The 19,238-nt window shown below is 41.0% G+C and overlaps 2 protein-coding genes and 1 non-coding gene across 6 annotated transcripts; 2 read left to right on the plus strand and 1 right to left on the minus strand.

Moving 5' to 3' along the window:
- The first annotated feature begins 9,283 nt into the window (after positions 1–9,283).
- Positions 9,284–10,624, plus strand: LOC135610010 (calcium uniporter protein 2, mitochondrial-like). Its single transcript, XM_065103900.1, has 2 exons — positions 9,284–9,920; positions 10,014–10,624. The coding sequence occupies exons 1-2, from the start codon at positions 9,381–9,383 to the stop codon at positions 10,536–10,538; spliced, it is 1,065 nt and encodes a 354-aa protein (XP_064959972.1). The 5' UTR covers positions 9,284–9,380; the 3' UTR covers positions 10,539–10,624.
- A 148-nt stretch (positions 10,625–10,772) lies between these two features.
- On the minus strand, positions 10,773–13,112 carry LOC135610009 (uncharacterized). 4 transcript variants are annotated; one of them, XM_065103897.1, is made up of 12 exons: positions 12,827–13,112; positions 12,672–12,714; positions 12,546–12,572; positions 12,340–12,438; positions 12,137–12,249; positions 11,847–12,036; positions 11,673–11,774; positions 11,479–11,583; positions 11,360–11,380; positions 11,222–11,280; positions 11,061–11,151; positions 10,773–10,960 (listed from the first exon to the last, which is right to left on the minus strand). In XM_065103897.1, the coding sequence occupies exons 1-12, from the start codon at positions 13,060–13,062 to the stop codon at positions 10,859–10,861; spliced, it is 1,188 nt and encodes a 395-aa protein (XP_064959969.1). In that variant the 5' UTR covers positions 13,063–13,112; the 3' UTR covers positions 10,773–10,858. The 4 variants fall into 4 exon arrangements, with proteins under 4 accessions (XP_064959969.1, XP_064959970.1, XP_064959967.1 ...); XM_065103898.1 differs by lacking the exon at positions 11,360–11,380; XM_065103899.1 differs by lacking the exon at positions 11,360–11,380 and having other exon boundaries at positions 10,823–10,960; positions 11,673–11,769.
- Positions 13,113–13,915: 803 nt separating this feature from the next.
- TRNAD-GUC (transfer RNA aspartic acid (anticodon GUC)) lies at positions 13,916–13,987 on the plus strand. Its single transcript has one exon. It is a non-coding gene; the product is annotated as a tRNA-Asp (tRNA).
- Positions 13,988–19,238: the final 5,251 nt, after the last annotated feature.

Raw genomic sequence — 19,238 nt, forward strand, 5'->3', positions numbered from 1 at the left:
ATATGCTCCAATACAGGCCCATCAAGGCGGATTATTATTCCTGCATCAAGTGGCAGTAAGTAGTCAATCATATTGTCGAAGTATAAAATGCGTGGAGAAGTATTTGGTGATCGCCGGCTTCGTTCAAACTTATCTCTCTGCATGTCTCCTTGCCCTGACGTGATTGTTCTTAAAAGAACGGAGATGTATCGCAGCTTTCATTCATCAATTTTCCACGTAATAACAACATATTCGATATGTCGAAGTCAATTGGTTGATTTTTCGTTCGAACAATAAAAAACTAGTAATTTTTACTAGATTTTTTGGTTCTCTGTGATGCAAAGCATCATATTTATTTTCATTATAATTTGTAGAGTCTAATTTCTCCCGTATTAATTTTTACTAGATTATTATCTATCGCTTTCCTAATGTGAATCATTATTAGGAACTGCTCGTTATCACATCTCTTGACTAATAGCTGGGATTCACCGCCCCAGTTGGAGTCCTCTCCAACAGGCGCTCTACACGAAGCTTCGCTTGGTCCGCTGACGAGCTACAGCGGAAGTAGGCCAACAGAAGAGAACCACACGGACCAATGATAGCACCGAAGCTTGTACGATGGCATCTTTGGCTCAGACATTTCCCTCAGTCTGACCGAGAACTGCAACCAGAGAAAGGGCAACAGTAACAGGAGGAAATCACAAGTGAAAGCTTCCTTCGATGTCCTCCTTGTTCCTTGACTTCTGGGTTGAACCTTTTCAGAATATGATGTAGGGTGCACTTTAATATCGTGATTAGATTGTTCGAATACAACACTGAACTATTCGTTCATGCACATGTATGACCGCTACTTTAGCTGTTTGCATTCGGTGGCTACTGAATAAGATGCTCTGTTTTAGTCCACTCTTCCACAGGATATGTTGCAGGAACCTTGTAGCGATCTCCTCATGTGGCAACTTCGAACCAATCTTAATTATGATTGACTCTGTTCAGATGAATTCCGAGGTTTCTGTGCCCACAGCTACGCGATGCCATTGCATCACATCTACTGTTCAGACTACAATTTGTCTTCACATCTTTAACTCGTCTATTTGATTGTCTGAATGTGGTTGATGGAAGAAAACGACAGCGGTTGAATATTCCTTGGATCAGAGCTGCACTGTGGTCAACCAAGTAGTTACGCTGGCACTAGCAATGCCGGTCTTCAACAGCTAATCAGATGATTGGTTGGCATGCCATGTACGCTGTGGAACCTTTGAATCTGATCAGGAGAGGAGCACACAAGTCTGGAAGAATTGCATCATCTTCCTGCTGATCATGGTTTGTTGGTACAGTAAAGTAATCTGCTCGGCGATTGTGGTAGAACACAACCCTGTAATGGATCTTCGATTGTGGTGTCTGTGCTTACATCTGCAAACATTTCAGCAGAAACCTCTTGATTACATGTATCACAAAGAACGAATGCTGAAGCAGATTAGAAGCGATGCTTATTCGTCAATAAATTTTTATATCTGACAGAAAATTTCAGCGCACTGACGATTGCTTATTGCGATCGAAACATATTCTTTTGCATTCAAAGGAAGCAAGTTTCTGAAGCGAGTATGCGATGATGCTCGAACTCGAAAGCAATGTCATTGCAGTCCTCCATTGATGCTGCTGCCTCCTGACTCAACAGATGGAAAGAACTCCAAGTCGATGTAAGGCGAATACGACGAAGACGAGAAGAACTCTGGTAATCCAGGGTCGGCCATGGCACTCTGACGTGCTGGCACCGCGATCTCTAGGTCGGGAAAGGCCCCGCCGGCCGTGCGCTCTATGACATCAGGAACGAAAGCCGATGGCGGCAGCACGCGTGCCGTAGGCCCGGCGTCTTCGTGTGATGGTCGACTGGTTTGCTGCCGCGGTGCGCCGGTGAGCCTCTGCACCAACTGGCGGAAGCTCCGGGCGTCCGCGCGATACACCCTCGGTGGCGGCAGCACGGGCTTCCTCCATGGCTTCGTCGCAGGCTTGCGCACGGCGTGGCGGGGCGGCGACTGGGGTGCCAACCGGGCGTCTGGATGCTGATATGTGGGTGGAAATTGAGCGGGCGTGTTCTTCATTTGCCGTGTGGTTTTACTCGGCTGGTGACACCATCGTCGAGAAGAAGCTGTGTTATATAGAGTTAGAACGACTGCGTTGTTGATCTAAGCGTGGCGGCTCAACTAGCGACATCCGCGTGGCACGAGTGGTCAAAGCTCGGGGCTACGTCACGCGTTTGACCATGGTACCAAGTTGATGTAAACTCGTCAAAATGGGTTGTAGGAAAAGGTTCGTCGATCAGGCTTTGAGCTTGAATTATTTACATGTCATTCGAAGAGAGTGAATATAGATTGTGGTAATTGTTGTATTGGTAAACCACCTGTGGTCAACGCTGTCGAGTGGTGACCTGAGAAGGTAACTCAACAGGTCAAACTCAGGGATTCTCCGATGCCAATGCGATGTCCTCCTCATCTCAGTATTCTGACGTGTTGGCCATATATGTTGATCTCATATGGAACTAGGATCCTATCTCAGACGTTGACGCATAGCAAAGTAGGTCCGTGGGTCGGGCCATGGTGGGTTCCGATCAATCCCACTTCCGTATATAGCAATTATGATTTTTATATGGTATTACAGTAATATTTTAAAATTAAATATTTAAATCATAAAAATATTTTAAATATATTTTGTATTTGTATCTATTTATTAGTACTCTCTGCTTGCGAAAAGATATTATTCGATTTTGATTTATGACACTTAAATGATTCATCTATGTTATCGATTTATTTTTTTAACTACTGCGTTCTATTGCTTGATTATAAACAATGCGAGGTTTCTCATGTTTGATTGATAAATTATCATTGACTGCTTGTTATTAATGATAATATTATCGAGGGCCGTGATCCTCAATGGTCTCTAGCCTAATCATGGGCAGTGACTATGTACATATCGGAAGTGATGTAGGGTGTGACAGCCAACGACGGTCGCATGCACAATTGCTTATATGCAGCAGCCTTACAGTGGCCAGCTTGCCTTGGTCATAGGTGATTGTAGCAGCACTGCTGCATGTAGTATTTATGATGATTGTAGCAACATCGTTACCTATGGCGGCTACAGTAATGCAATTGAGGCATTTGCTAGTTGTCGTCGATGTCAACTAGACAAAGAAGACCAACAATTGCACAAGCAAAAGCGTGGGCATAGCCATGTGCCATGACAATCATGGTTTGTCGGACGATGCATGCACATAACCACGTGTGGGCACGATGACACAATGTGGCGGCACAGTGCAGTGATAGTAAGGTCGTTGATAAATCGCTTAAGAACATTCATGATGTTGGTACATTACCAGCAAGACTCGAGCGTGTGGGCGCAGTGGAATGCAATAGCAATGACTAAAATTTATTCTTTCTTTTTTAAATAAAAAGATATTTTTATCCTTCGAAAATCAAATAATTTCAATTTATGTCTCTTAATTTATTCTTCTAGTTATATTTTCTAGAAATTGAATGTTTCTATTATATATCCCATATAAAATTATAATTTTGCCCTTTGAAAATTAATTTTTTTTCTTATATCCTTAATTATAAAATTAATTATTTTATTTTATTTTAATCATATATTTTGATTAGACTTGATCATGATTATATTTTGACTACTTGATTTGATTTAAATTCGAACAAAGTTTAAATCGAATTCGAAAAAAGTCAAATTCTGATTAATTTTTGACTTTGATAAATTTTAATTTTGATGATTCTAATTAGTCAAATGGTCAAACCAAATTTATATGCTCAATTTGAGTAGCTTAATTCTAGGCCTATACAATTAAATATAATTGACTGGTGTAAGAGTCTAATACAAATTTAAACAAATATAAATTAAGGTTTTCTTTTATATTTTTCATGTGACATATTTATAAAATTTTGAATATGATAAATAAAAATCTAATTATCATTCTTTGATATTTATTTAGTTATTCACATATATGTTTAAAATTATAAAATAATATTTATTTTTTTCATTATGATTATAGTTATCATATGAGTTTTCTTTTGTGTTGATTAATGTTTGATAAGTATTATGATAATTATTTTATTATTATTAAACTATTTCAACATAAATTAAATTAAAATTTTTGATGAATATTATTTATAACTCATATTCCGAAGTTTTATTTTATTGGTAGCTATCAAAGTAGATTGGGATGATAAGTTTATAGAATGTAAATTATGATAAAAATTTTATTTATTTATAAAAATAATTTAAATTATATTTTATATTATTGTATTGGTCTTATAGCCACCCAAGTGGTTTGGATCAATAACTTATAAAATTATATTAAATAATTAGTTTTGATTAACATCAAGAAAAATAATATTTATAATAACATATAATTAAGAGATTTAGAAAACCTAAAGGAGAATTTACTTCGAATAATTATATGATGAGGTAGAATGATACTATTTTATATTGAATACTAAAGGATAGCAATACTATTTCACTCAGTCCTCTATAAATAATTTTATGTGAACATTAGATATGTCAATATTTCACCTAAAGATAAAATGAAGATGATATCAATAGTTCAATATTTATTAAAAAAAACTTAAAATATTAATATTATATTATTTTATTATAGTGATACTTCCTTGATTTGATTTTTATAAATATCCCTATATATTTTAGAATAATTTATTATAAATAACTTGAGCATATGCAATTTGCATTAGTGTTTATACCTTAATGACTAGTTGAAAGGATCAAACCATAAAATACTAAGAGTTCTATGAAATAAATAATAAAAAAATTTTAAAGACTCAATTTTATGATAATTACTAATAATATTTAGATTTTATTATAGTTTACAACTAGCGTATTGAAATATTTTAAAGATTAATTTAAATTTACTAATAAATCATTAATTGATATATTAATAAATAACTAACTAAATTTTAGTATGTAGCTTTATTCAACAAATGACATAAGTAATTTTTTTAATTAAAATAAGTATTTTTAAAATAACTTGCAAAATAATAATATAAGAAAAATATTCCTTATGTATGCACAATTGGAATTCTATTACATATTTAAGCTTATACCATATCAAATATTAATTGTATAGTTGGAATATTGGTAGGTATTAGAATTATCCAGAAATGATACACTAAAATGTCATTAAAAAATAATAAAATATCTAAAAGAGAAAAAGTATTATATGCTCTCTCTCTCACACACACACACAGATAGATATATATATATATATATATATATATATATATATATATATATATATATATATATATATATGAAATTATATTGATTATATAAATTGTCTTGATAGTAGGAAGTCCACTTTATATTTTATAATTATTAATTAAAAGGATAATTTATTAAAAAATATAAAATAATATATTATTATATTATTATGAATAAAAAATTTAATTTTATGATATTCTTTAAGGCTATTAATAAAGTTTTATAAATATAAAATTTTATCTTAGGACTTGGTATGTTTAACTCAATTATCAAATCACTAAATATACTTTAGGATATATAGTAGTAATTTTTTTACTTAAGAATTATAAGTACTCTAACAATTATATGCATTATGGTATAAAGTAATTGATGTTTAAAGAAAAATATAAAAAAATAATTAATATCAATTAAAATTTTGAGTTTTATTATATTGATTGTCGAGTTATTCACTTATGACTTATAACCTAGAGTATTTAAAAGAATATATTTTTATGATTGGGTTTGTAAATAACTTTAGAGATTTGGTGATATATATTTTTTTTAATAAATATTATAATTGATATTTTATTTTTATAATTAAACTATTTATTTCTACTATTTTGTTCATATTTTTATATATGTACATATTATAGTTTAATATGCTAATTGGATTATCTTAACGAGATAAATTGTAAGGGTCTTTTGAACTATATTAGTAAGGGCTAACAGTATTAGTAAAAGGAAGTATGATATTAATGATATATTACTATTGTCAAACTTAATGTAGTATTATGTTTATTAGATTTATTGACTTATTTTATAAAATTCATAAAATATTTTTTTAAAAGTTTTATAATCTAATCAAATAAAATTATTTTAAATAAAATTTTATTTTATGTATTTTGATTTTAAATTTTTTAATATTTTATCAATTAATAGACCAAGTAAGATAATGTTAGATTATGAGACCCTATTTAATTATATAAGATATATTATAGAAATGAATGGATTCTGATTTTTGTTATTAGTCAATAGAAAGTCTAATTATGATATGATTCCTTAATAATAGGAGAAAGAACATAGGCATGCTTCACAGTAGGCGATACAAATATAACTTCTTTTTTAATATAATATACATCAAAAATATATATCATCATATATTTTTATGAGTTACTCACAAACCCAATCATAATAACATATTCTTTTAAGCACTATGGTTATAAGTGATAAGTGAATGACTCAACAATCAATACAATGAAACTTAAGTTTATATAAATTATTTATGAATTTTTTCTCTAACCATAAAATATTTTATATCATAATGCATAGAACTACTTATAATTCTGAAGAAAATTACTACGATATATCATAAAGTATATACAATGATTTGGCAATTGAGTTAAACACAAAGTCTCGAGATAAAATTCTACGATCATAAAGCTAAATCAGTGATTAAAAAAATCATAAATTAATTATTATTATTATTAATATAATTAAAAATATTATATTAGGAAGGAACTTTCCTAATTATCATCATAGTCATTTTATTCTCACTAACAAAAGAACATGACCTTCATCGCTCGTAACAGTCTTGTGAAAAATAGAAAAAGAAGAAAAGATAGTCTAGTTCCCATTACATATCTATATTATAGCTTTCGGATAAAAATTTTCTCAATGGCATTGAAAAATACGTATTTCATATTTATACTATTATTATTTGATCTCACTCTGCATAACAGTAGTATTATAATTTTTTTTATACTTATATTTATTACTGTTGATGCTAGTGTTTCTCTTAGGATGAGAGAGAATATATTGTAGCTCCATGGCTTCACAGTAGGCGATACAAAGAGGAGAAAGAAGCTGCATGGCTGATATCGAAGAACCTGTGCCTTTTCCCTAAAATAAAAGAAAAGAAATACGTTAATTCTTTTATGTTCATGGATTTGTGGCCAGGAGCATGACAAGGCATCAAGCCGCCATGGAATTCTGCATTCTAGAAACTCGATCACTTGTTGACACTGATGAGAGTAAATAATGGTCATATCCAACAAGCTGCATCGAACACTTGGTGTCAACTTTATGCAACTGAAGCCCACAAAAGAAGGAAAAGCAAAGAAGAACTCTATGTAGCAGAGGAAAGAATAAGGAACCGTGTTCCTTGGATCGGTCACCAAGAGTCGTTCCCCCCTCCTTCATCAAGATCAAACACTGTGTCAACTTCTTTTGCCCAAGAATCTGAGTTGCTTTCACGGAGGAATTTGGGGGCCAACCCATATTCCTCTCCTGTCGTTAGTAACTCTCCAATGGTGCTTCCACCATTCCAGTGTGGAATCACCCAATTTAGGATTCCTCCTCGAGTGTTCCCTGCACTTCTGAGATATGTATCTCTTTTAAGAATTCGCTGGGGCTCGTTGGACGTCGACTTGGTGTTCACTAGAATGTCTAATCAGAAGCCAATTGCATCAACATTCTTTCCTCTTTATTCTTGCAACCTTTCCAATACTTTTGGTAGCTTAGTATCTATCTGCACATTTGTTTAGAGCACTCGTGAAAAGATTTCTTTTGATCCACAAAACCAGTAACTCGGAAGACACTAACCTCGTTCACTCTGCTTTTTATGAAAGATGGTTTTCATTTTTGTAATCGATGCCATCGATTCAGTTTAAGCAATTGTTAGAGAAATGTTTTATCTCGACATGTTCGATTTGAGTTCTCCATCAAACGTATCGGTGCTTAGGAATTTTCTGTGACATGCTCGAGAAGAATCTTCATGAATGAATTATGGTGAATATTGAAGGCACTTGTATTCTGCTTTATCCTAGTGTATGTAAAAGCCTACTGGTGGGATGGAACAGAGGAGGAATCATCGTGATGTCATGAATCCAGTGGAATGGTGTGTGTCACTGTTGCCGAAGGATCTTACTTTTCCCCTTGTTCAGGGATTTGAGGCTGCATCATGCAACCAAATTGCATCAACTAGTGAGTGACTGGTGACATTAGTGCCGGTTGTGGTTGGAAGGATCTTGCCGTCACAAGCCATTCCTGCCTAACCAAATTGATGCTCCGTGATGAAAGCAACTCCTCATGGATTTAGCTCTCAAGAATCAACTCAGAGTCGATCGACTCTGGCTGGTGATTATATTATGGAGCAAGTTGGCTTACTCGGATGCAAGAAGCACAGGTCAGAATGCATATTTAAGGACCAACTTTTGCTGCCGTCCAGATGACAATAATGCGATCCTGTATAGCTTTCGAAACACTCTGTAAACGCAGACTCTGACGATCGACACGTTACATCGAGGGCATTATGAAGTCATATTATTAGTCTTTGTGTGTGTCGGTGTTTTACAGGAGCAGAAGCATTAGCCATGTCTGAGGTAGTCATTCATTCCCATCGTCTGTGGAATGATGAATGCAAATTGCTCGACGTATTGCGCGTCCGCTATCCGGGGAGCTGACTCAAAATTCCTCTATGCGTGGCACAACACCCCGAACAACACCAAGGAAATGCCAACATTTATGTTGGGATCCCAGTAGACATCGATTAAGGCCTTACTATGTGGAATCCAACATTGCACAGCAGAGCTTCCTTTGGCGTTAGGCATCCCTTTCAATGACTTCGTGGTTCCATTTCGAGATACCATTTAAACAAATCAAAAGAATTGACATTACATGATTGCAATAGCTTAAGGGGATCGACTTGACTGCTTTGCTGAACCCAGACTCGACCAAGAGAGATGAGTGGGTGCGGCGTTCATGAACGAGTCATGTCATCATCGAAACCGCAAATGCACGATAGGGCGCGTAAATGTATTGGTGTTTGTCGAACGTTGCACGGGTAATTTAACGAGAGGCGGTTTGTGGTCGGAGAGCCGCGCGCTTGGGATAACGGAAATTTGGTCAAGTACGCGTATCTCCAATCATATACGGTACATCTGAGCGAATCCAACTTCTGGTGGAGAATCCAAACAATGATCGTGATGTATGAATCACCAAGGATTTCTCTCATCGTCGTCCGCCACCCTATAAAATGGCCAACCTTCTCCTCCATTCCGTTCAAAATTAACGAGCAGAGTGTCTCGGAAACAGGACGCACACAGAGTGAAAAGAGGAAGAAGAAGAAGAGCTAACTCCCTTTCTCGACGATGGCCCTGCGCAAGATGGTGGCTAGCCGTTTCTCCAACGTCGCCAAGATCGCCTCCCCCGAGGCGATACCTCCTCCCCGTCCCGCCACGTCGCTCCTCCGGAGGCTTCTCCCTGGATCCGGCGCCGATGAGCCTGGGCTCCTCCGCCAGTTCCTCCAGCGTCGGCCGTTCTTCCATGCGGCAACTACGCCACCGGCCAGGCTCGCGCTTCCGGTCGGAGACGGGCTGATGGACCGCATCCGGGAGATGAACGGTAGCCGGATCCGACTGGAAGGGCTGCTTCCGCCGACGACGAAGAGGATGGACGATGCGGCAGTCTCGGTGGCGGAGGCGAGGAAGGTGGCGCGGGCGGCGCGGATGGAGGTGGCGAGGGCGAGGTTGAGGGGGACAGGGAGGGCCTGCCTTTCCTACTCCGAGTTCTCGCAGGTGTGCGGGGAGGTGGCGGGGGGTATGGAGGAGGGTGCGGGTCTGGGGAGAGCGTTGGACGAGTCCGGCGCCGTCATCGTCTTGGGGGACATCGTCTTCGTCCGCCCTGAAATGGCGAGCAGCGCATGCCTATTTTCTTTTCTCTGCGCCTCTTGCTTCTCTGCAATCGAACAAAGGTAGCTGAAACTGTTCCAAATGGATCTCCAGGTGACCAAAGCGATCGAGAGCATGATTCCACCGTCGCTATCATCCCAGAGCGATCCACGAAGTAGAGAGTTGAAGGCGATGGAGGAAAAGAAGGCGGAGATCGACGTGAAGGCGGAGGCCCTCGTGAAGAGGGAGATGTGGTGCGGGCTGGCCTTCCTGGCGCTGCAGACCGCCGGCTTCATGCGACTCACCTTCTGGGAGCTGTCGTGGGACGTGATGGAGCCCATCTGCTTCTACGTCACCTCCCTCTACTTCATGGCCGGCTACGCCTTCTTCCTTCGCACTTCAAGGGACCCCTCCTTCGAGGGCTTCTTCGAGAGCCGCCTCGCCGCCAAGCGGAAGCGGCTGATGAAAGCCCGCAACTTCGACGTCAACCGGTTCAATGAGCTCAGGAGAGACGGAGGAGCCTTCTCTCTGTCACGCCCTGCAGAAGAGTGTTCTGCTTCGTCCTGGCCTTGCTGTGACTGTCATGGACGCAGAAGCACCCTGATTGGGGCTGCCCATGATGGAAATATCATCGACTAAATGGTGAAGTGCCTCGTATATTGATAATAGTCGTCGACGTACATGAAGAGAAGCATAAATATACCATAGCAGGATGATGTTCAGTATCTTGGTATGTGAATTATAACCTGGAATTCGTTCCTGCGATCGATCTTAGAGGAGCCATTTCGAGACAACAAGTAATTTAGGGAGCAAAGAAATTCCATGGCATACAGCTACTGGTAAATATGAGTCAAAGTTCACTCAACTTCATCAAGGCAACAACAGATACAAGTGGATGCATCTTAACTACACATACATTGCATCCTTAGGCAGAATACCTACCACACTCCCCACAGCTTTCAGAAAAGGTTCTTTTTGGTTTCTGTAAAGCCTTGGTAGTCATCTTCATCGTTTGCCATCCTTTTGTGCACGAGCTTGTAGTAGACAAACTGTATGATGATCTGATGAAAAATTGGGTCAATTCAAAACAGGCCGTAAAAGAATCCGAAGCATTCGAGAACTAAGAAATGAATGAAGATAGACAGGAAGAGGGAAGGATACAAAGAGATCAAGGAGCACACAAACGATTGCATCCAGCAACCAAGGTGCATTAGCCTTGATTCTTTCCCACTCGACACTCCTCGAGAGTATGCTGCATCAAGAAAAAGGTGGTTACTTATAAGGTGTGTTTTTTTTGGAAGCCGGAGTCGAGGAGAAAGAACCTTCCGACATAAGTAGCATTGGCAATGAGTGCAAACAAGAACATCAGAGGATTTAATCCCTGCAAATAGATATCGTTTGTGTATCAGAGTTTGGAATTCAAATGAAAATGCTGAAAACTTGGAAGTTTTAGGTCTGACCTCCACGCTCCCACGCTTAATCTGTTCGATACACATGAATTCAAATATGATTAAAAGTGAAACAGTATACAGTATCAGATGTCAGAATATTGGAATGGAAGATAAGCATATCCGCTCACATTCAAATATATTTGGGGCAGGCGGCCTCCCGTGTAAATGGCCGCCATAATCCATCCTAACAGCAGCCCATAAGTGTTCCCTTCCAATGATCTTATGCCTCCTTCCTGAAGCATCAGAAAGAGAACAGTAATTCACCAGTTCCATTGAACAGTAGTTGTGATCTAAAGTTTGTAGTCTATCCAACTCTGAGGACCTGCATGATTCTTCCTCCTGCTAATCCTGTCTGTACTTCCATTAAAGCTTTGGTTTGAAATGGTAGACTGACTGCGCCAGCTGCAAAAGTTCCATAGCTAACCTGCCATAACCTTAGGCCAGGAAGATTAGTACATCACTGCCAGAATTTTATGCCATGTCACAAACGACTCACCGAGCGAGAGACAACTTTCTTGGGATTGCTCACGCCGCTGCTCCGTGATTGGTGCCTCGGCGAGCCCTCCTCATCAGAACCCGACGACTCCATGTACCCGGAGGCCGACGGGCCACTGCGAGCTGGCCCAACTCCAAGGTAGGACGACCGACACGGTGGAGTCCCACTGCTCGCCAAAGACCTTGCTGACCTGCGACCATATGCGCACGCAAAGCAGAGATGCACGATTAATTAGAGATTGGGACTTGTTTCAGTTCATTGTTTGGCTAGTGGAGAGAAGTCACACGTACGTATAGTATACATCTACACGAGACGATGTTCTCCGCGAGGCAGTGAGAGTCGGTAAGGGTCGGCTGAGATCCTCATTCTTTGGATTCAAACGTTTGCAGCTGCCTTCCTCAACCTATCAATCATGACGACGAAGTTTTATTAAGCATATACAAAAAATATATACCAAGTACACGCTGGATAAGAATGGTGGCGGAATGATGACCTCTAGTGGAGCCTGTAAACCTCTCTTCTTCCACCATCTTACCCAATAATCATAGTACAGAGTCTGCAGCACTAAAACAACTGTGGTGGCCGTGTATAACTGCACCATTGAATTCAAGTCTCGATTTATACATGGATTTACGATGTCTCGTTTAAATCCCAAAAGGAAGAGCTTCAAACAGATGGCAGGGCCCTGAATGTTCTTACCAGCGCTGTATAGAGCTGGGTAGGCAACTGCAGCCAACAAACCGTATGTACTTCTTTAGTAGATAAGATCTACAACGTTTTAATGCGAAAAGATCTGAGCTAGAACTTCAAATTAATAATGCTCACCGTTACTGGTTCGAGAAGGCAACCCACCAGGTTGAAGATGTCACTGCATCGAGAGAAGATAACAACTGCTGAAAAGCTTCATATGAACTAGTGTGCCACGATCATATGATTAGCAGTGCGCTACCGTAAGAGGAGAAATATTTAAGGGAACGGACCCGATGACCCAGGTGAGGAGGAAAGCAAAGGAGACGCCATGGCCAGACTTGCTGTGAAAGTTGGTGATGATCTGTGGGATCTCTGCTATCCCCCAGCACAATAGGCTGATCATGCCGAGGCCGAAAGACAGCTCACCACTTGGACTGCACACACAGTCGTTGAAGTACCTCCTGATCCAACCCACACAGGCCTTCTCCTCCTCGCCGCAGGAAGCCCATGCAAGAGACTTCTCCATGTCTCTCCCTTTCCCTCCCTCTCTACTGGTTTGGTATTGGGGAACCCAAGGTGGTGGTGGAGGGGCTACTAATAAATGAAGAGGAGCAGCAACCTCAGGAAAGGGTATATTCTGTTGTGACCTAAATGGATGCTGTCAGATAACTCCTTACTTTAATCTCAACCAATAAATCTTTATCCATTTAGACCTGCCTCGTGTCACCCTCTCTCGTTAGACAAATTTACGACAAATGACGGAGGTGATTCATCGTTTTGGAACTCGCAACTTCAAGGACGTCCGTCCGAGGGTGTTTAGTGGGAACAGGATGAGCTCATGGTGGTGTCATTGGATAAGATGGACGAAGGTCTTTTTGTGGTTGTCGCTACGCTTCTATGCATTGAACTTTTACCAGCAAAGCAGGTAAGTGAGTCTCCTCGAGGAGGAAAGATGTACACCAACTCCATGGAAGGAATCGATGCAATGCACACTGAACACTGCACACTGCACACTGCACACTGCAAACTGCATGGTGAAGCGCCAGTGTGTGAAGAGGTTGGTGCATTCGGCTGACCACCCACGTGGCTCATGTTATTTCGCCTCTGGTGGGCCCCGCCGGCGTCTGCTACGGTTCCTCGAGTCCGAGGACGACCCGCTGAAAGTTTGCCATATCACATCAAGGATGTGGCAAGCTGCTAGATCGATCACAACCATTGGTGTCAAATCGGACGATGAGAAACTGTCGTCTGAATAGGACCATCTGAGCATGAACCCGTATCGTGTCGCCGTCCAGATTAAAAGCCTGGTCCGGATTCAATGAATCTCTAAGTCTATATTAATATATAAAAATAATAATATTTCCTACTGCCATAACAAAGTCGTTGTAGTATAGTGGTGAGTATTCCCGCCTGTCACGCGGGTGACCCGGGTTCGATCCCCGGCAACGGCGAGATTAATTTTTTTTATCCTATTTGATGCCCATTTTAATTCCATAACTTAATGATTTTAATAATAATTACTATTAATGTTATCATCATCATCATCATCACATTTGGCTGCTGCTGCTTCTCGTTCTCTTGGAACCTCATACACTTGCCGGGTCGGGTCATGGGCCTTCTGGAGATGCAATGGGCTAATCTTTGATGTGGGCCTTTGGCCGCGCCAGCACCTAGTATTAGTCGACTGCGGTAGTTGATTCTTAGCATACCCGATGATTCCAAGAGAAAATAAAAATGGAAATTCCATTATCTACCGAGGCAACCAAGATTTAAGCTTCACCTTAGATTCCACAAATGATGATAAGGATTTCTTAGATAACTTGATTATTGGCAATCATCAAGCTTCTCTTTGTGCATTCGAGGTTGATGCCAGCCCTCGGTGCACGTGCTGGATGAATCAATCAAATCTAGCCAGTCGCTCCATGTTCTCTGAATCAATCAAGCTTCACCTTAGAGCTGCATGCATCTCTGAATCCATGTTCCTGATACCCAATACATGCAGTTCTCCGTGCCAAGATTGCAGTGAAATGAAGGGGGGGAGTGGGGGGACTGGTCTATTATGATGCGTGCATGTTACTGCCGCGATCTGCATGATGATGAGATCGGTTGCAGCGAGGTTGAGACCATGGAAACGATGGTCGAATCGCTGTCAGAGAGCTCGCGTCTTGTCAGTGGCCGTCGTTGCTCCTTTAACGTATGTGGGGTCGCCGGCCCATCCCCTGTCGAGCTTCTTGCCTCCTCGGCCTTTCCATCCGCCATGTCACCAAGTGCTAGCTATGGTTATCCCCACACATTTATTAGCCACCTCTCTCTCTCTCTCTCTCTCTCTCTCTCACGCTCGTATGGCAGCACGTTCCTAACAGCGACAAACTCGTCGGCTTCACCGACCTGCCTCAGAGTTAGTGAGGTAAAAACTCTTGGATATGAGCTTACTAATAAGTCTGCAGAACAGCTCTTACATCGACTCAACGGAGGACAAGCTAAACAAGGACAGCACAGAGAAGAACAGTTCAGCGAAGAAGGAGACAAACGGGTACTGGACAAATGGCATCTCAGCCCACACCACTTTAATGCTGTGCCCAATCCAAAGCTCGTCAAACCTCCCAAACGTTTGAACAGTGGTAATTCTTTCAGCCTCCGAAGCCATAAGAGATGGACAGCACAAGGAGGGCAAGTTGGCGAGCGTGCCCTGCGGACGAAGGGGAAGGGACCCATGCCCTAATAACTCCCAACCGTAACAGCTGCAAGACGAGGTAGCCCGCTTAAGATATCTCAGGTTCAAGAGAGCCGGCCAGCCTAGCGCCACCGGCCTCGCGCCATGTGTCGCCGAGATCGTCCACAGGTGCTCGGCCGTGTGGACCGCGGCGGCCACCGGACTGCCGAGCCCACGTGGCCCGGGCCTCCCCCTGTCGGCAGTGCCCGCCAGTGGTCCACCTCGGCCACGCATCCGAAGTGCTACCAGCTTTAATAATTCCACCACCGTCTTTATCAACCTGGCCAGTGCTCAAAAGTTCTCTTTGTGCACCAATGACACTCATCTCTCTCTCTCTCTCTCTCTCTCTCTCTCTCTTTGTTATCTTTATTATTCCTTTTGCGTCCCTGTGTTGCATGACACCATTAGAGAGAGAGAGAGAGAGAGAGAGAGATGATGCGAGTGAATCGGTGAGTTACTCAAGTGGTAGCTTGGGGGGGCCGTGCAGCAGGAGAATGTTGCTGTTATTAAGGTAGTCTGAGAAGAAAGTGACTAACTAGGGAGGATGTTGGCTCAGGGCAACAGTAAAAGGAATAAAAGCAGGAGAAAAAACATGGAGCATCAAAAGGTGTGAAACTTCTCTTTGGTTACCAAAAATTTACAAAGGTAAATGCAAAAAAAAATTAAAATTAAAATAAATCATATTCATTCTTAAGCGGGAGAAAGAACATACACAAAAAACATATATGTGCGGGTGTTGCGAGTTCACACATTTGTTTTCCTGATAGCATTATTTTACATGCATAATTAGAGTTCACTAAACCGAGTTTAATAGTTATCTCTTTATTATTTTATTTTCTCGCCTCTCATTTCAATCTTCTATTATTAAAAAAATAAAATATTATTACAACTCGTGTTACATAAATTCTACAAACGTAGCTTTATCGAAAGCGTAACAAAACCTCAATTGCTGCTTTTTAAAAATCTTTTGATCATTATGCCTTATCACAGGAAATGATAAATGTTTAGTGAATTATGGATGAACTATGATTTTGTTCGCTCATGTGGCACAAAAGACATCGGCCTACAATCTACCAGCTTTATTTTTCTGATCTATCACTATCGTCCGTGAATCGTTTGACTCGACACTGTGAAAGATACTCTATAAATATGAAGATAGAGTTGGAAAGTTCATAGCCAACAAAGTCGAAGATATCATGAAGAATTATGTGCACAATCTATCCCTAGGAAAAGATAACTTCCATTCCAAGTTTAATTGTGATTGACCGTCTCTCAACTCATCCAATCATTAGGTTTGCTTCTTGTGTAGCGGCTCACCATGGCCATATGTCCTACGACTCCTAAAGCCTTTCTTCCTAAAGGGTTCTTCCGCATCAAGTGCACCACGATGACCCCATGCATGCTAGGTTGGGACCATCGTAGAAATAGGTTGATGATCTCAGTTGATGCATGACCAACAAGTAGATTCACTATTCTCCATCGTACAATTCATTAGATCGTCTCCAACCTCTGCAATCGTTCACCTGTTGTTGATTCCTCTACTATCAGTTCTTTCACTAACTCCCCCTTAAGTCACAGTGCTAAATGCACGATCTAGGTTTGTAAACCATATAAATTGTATTGTAACCTGAATTAAAAGGACAGAAACACTGTATATATATATATATATATATATATAATAGAGTTGGAAAAGAAATAAACTGAAGAGATTTGAGATCATTGAGGAATCTACCCCTTTCACATGACCCAAGTGGATCTCGAAGGACAAGTTCTCCCTTTAAGATGTGACGTGATTGGCACATTGGAAATCAAGAGGAGGAAAAATAATTCATCCACCCTGATTATTCTATTAGTTGAGCAATAAATAAGAAAGAAGAAAGGTCAGCTTCAACTTTCTCCATCAATGGGAGAGGAGACTGAATCATAAGGCCAAAGGAGAGATTGGTGTTGAGCCTTGGAATCTAAGGAAAATATGGAAGTATATTTGTCATATACGTCTTTATATAAATGATGCTTAGGTTAGACAAAGGCATCAAGTAACTACTACTTGTCGAGAACAAAGAAGGCATTAGGTGGAAGAGAGAGGTTATTTAATTCGCACGCAATAAACTTTTGGGATACTTCTTTGATTCTGAGTAGAGAGAGATTGGTCCCGACCAAACTTGATCAAATGGGTTGTTGGCAGAGGCAAGGAATTGCCTGCATCACAGCCAATGACATGCCATTCATCCCTAAAACCTCGACTTCGGAGTTGAGTTGTGGAGCGATAACATCGACTACTATGTGGTCGTACGTGTTGCAATAATTGTCTTTGCATTCGTTTCGAAAGAGACTACAGTTCTGCCAAACTTTTGACTGCTGCTTAGAGATTGGCGACTTGAGTGGAACAGTAGCACGCAAACAACGAGTGGGGGATTCATCCATATCTGCATGCATCGCAGCCGAAGACTGTGCCTGCGCACAAACTCATCGTGCTAAGAAAAAAGATGGAATCAGAAGTCGTCTTTTGTTTTAGGGAATTAACATTCATGAGCTGTGGACTTTTGGATTGATTTTTCTTGTTCTCCATTTTACGTCTTCGTCTCATTCTACGCTCCAAATCGTTATCGTGGTGGTATCGATGAGAGGTTACTGGATTTAGATGCTTCACCCGATGAAAGCGACGAAAGGAATAAGGATGATGAAGAACTTTATGCTGCTGCTCTTTCTTCCTTTGTTCCCATCAAATTGCCACTCCGATTACCTGCAATATTTCTCAAAGACATGAGCGCCAAGAGAAGGAACACCGGAAAGGAAACGGTGTTTCCCGGGGAGAGGGGGCAAAGCGGGGGTCCCCGTGGGGCCCGACGCGCCCGTGAAATGAAACGTCATGGAAAAGTGGGTCCCACGCCCGTTCCCTCCTTTCGACGGCGCCGTTACGCGTCCCCGTTGGCACGAGCGCGCTCTCAGTTAATATTAAATAAATAAATAAATAAATGTATTTTTTTTCAGTAAAAAAGAAAAGAAAAAGGCAAAAGCTGGTTGGCAGTTGGTCGCCATCAGAGGACGCGTGTCGCGGCCACGGCCGCACGAGGGGTTCCGCGGTCACGAGCACAGCTCCTCCCTGTCACGTGCCACCTCATCCACGACCGCCGTTTGCGCTTCCCACCCCGACTTTTATACTTGGATTTTAATCCCCTTTCTTTTCCTGCTCTTTTCGGAGGAGCAACTCAAATAATTATCATCGAGAGGTGAAGAGTTCACGTAAACAACTCGCATGGTGGATTAGCAAAAGGAAAACACATTATTTTATATCTTTTTTCTGAGAGCGATCGTCGATGCAGAGACCTGCTATTTCATTCTGGTTTCTCTGCAATGCCACGCAGTTCCTCGTGCACTGACGCCGGCGATGAAAGAGGACGGCGGCGACGTGATGCCGACGGTGGTGGGTGGTTTGCTAGTGCTGCTATGGTCCTCGGTTCCCGATCAGACGAACAAGGGATGTAAATAATTAGGAGGAGAAGGATCCCAAACAGTTCCCCGCCTGGATATAGATTCCTGCACCAACCAAGTTCTACAGGGGTATGGCCAATGGTTGCCACATGATTCACCATCAATGCACGCCCACCTCGCACGATTCGAGCTTCGCAAACGGGCAACTCCCCGTGCTTTGCAGGTTGTGCAGCTGAGATCACTGTAATTGTCGCTCCTTTTATGGTGTGTTGTACGTTCTCCTCCATCCCCCATAGCCACCGAACGAAGGCTGGCATGACGTGAGATCCCCGATGCGTCACGACCATGATCATGTCACATTACTGCTGCATCTTCTAGCTTAAGACAGAAGCGTTTCTTCTGGTTCAAATTACTCATGCTTAATTACATGACTCTCATTTGATGCCAAGATGCTGCGATTTCCATGGTAGGTGACGTCCGAATCTGAGGTGATCACAGGAGTCGGTATCGAGTCCATATCAACACAGCCCAAATAATTGATGAAGAAGCTATCGGAT

This window comes from Musa acuminata, chromosome BXJ2-4 (assembly GCF_036884655.1).
Source record: "Musa acuminata AAA Group cultivar baxijiao chromosome BXJ2-4, Cavendish_Baxijiao_AAA, whole genome shotgun sequence".
NCBI classification, from domain to species: Eukaryota; Viridiplantae; Streptophyta; class Magnoliopsida; order Zingiberales; family Musaceae; genus Musa; species Musa acuminata.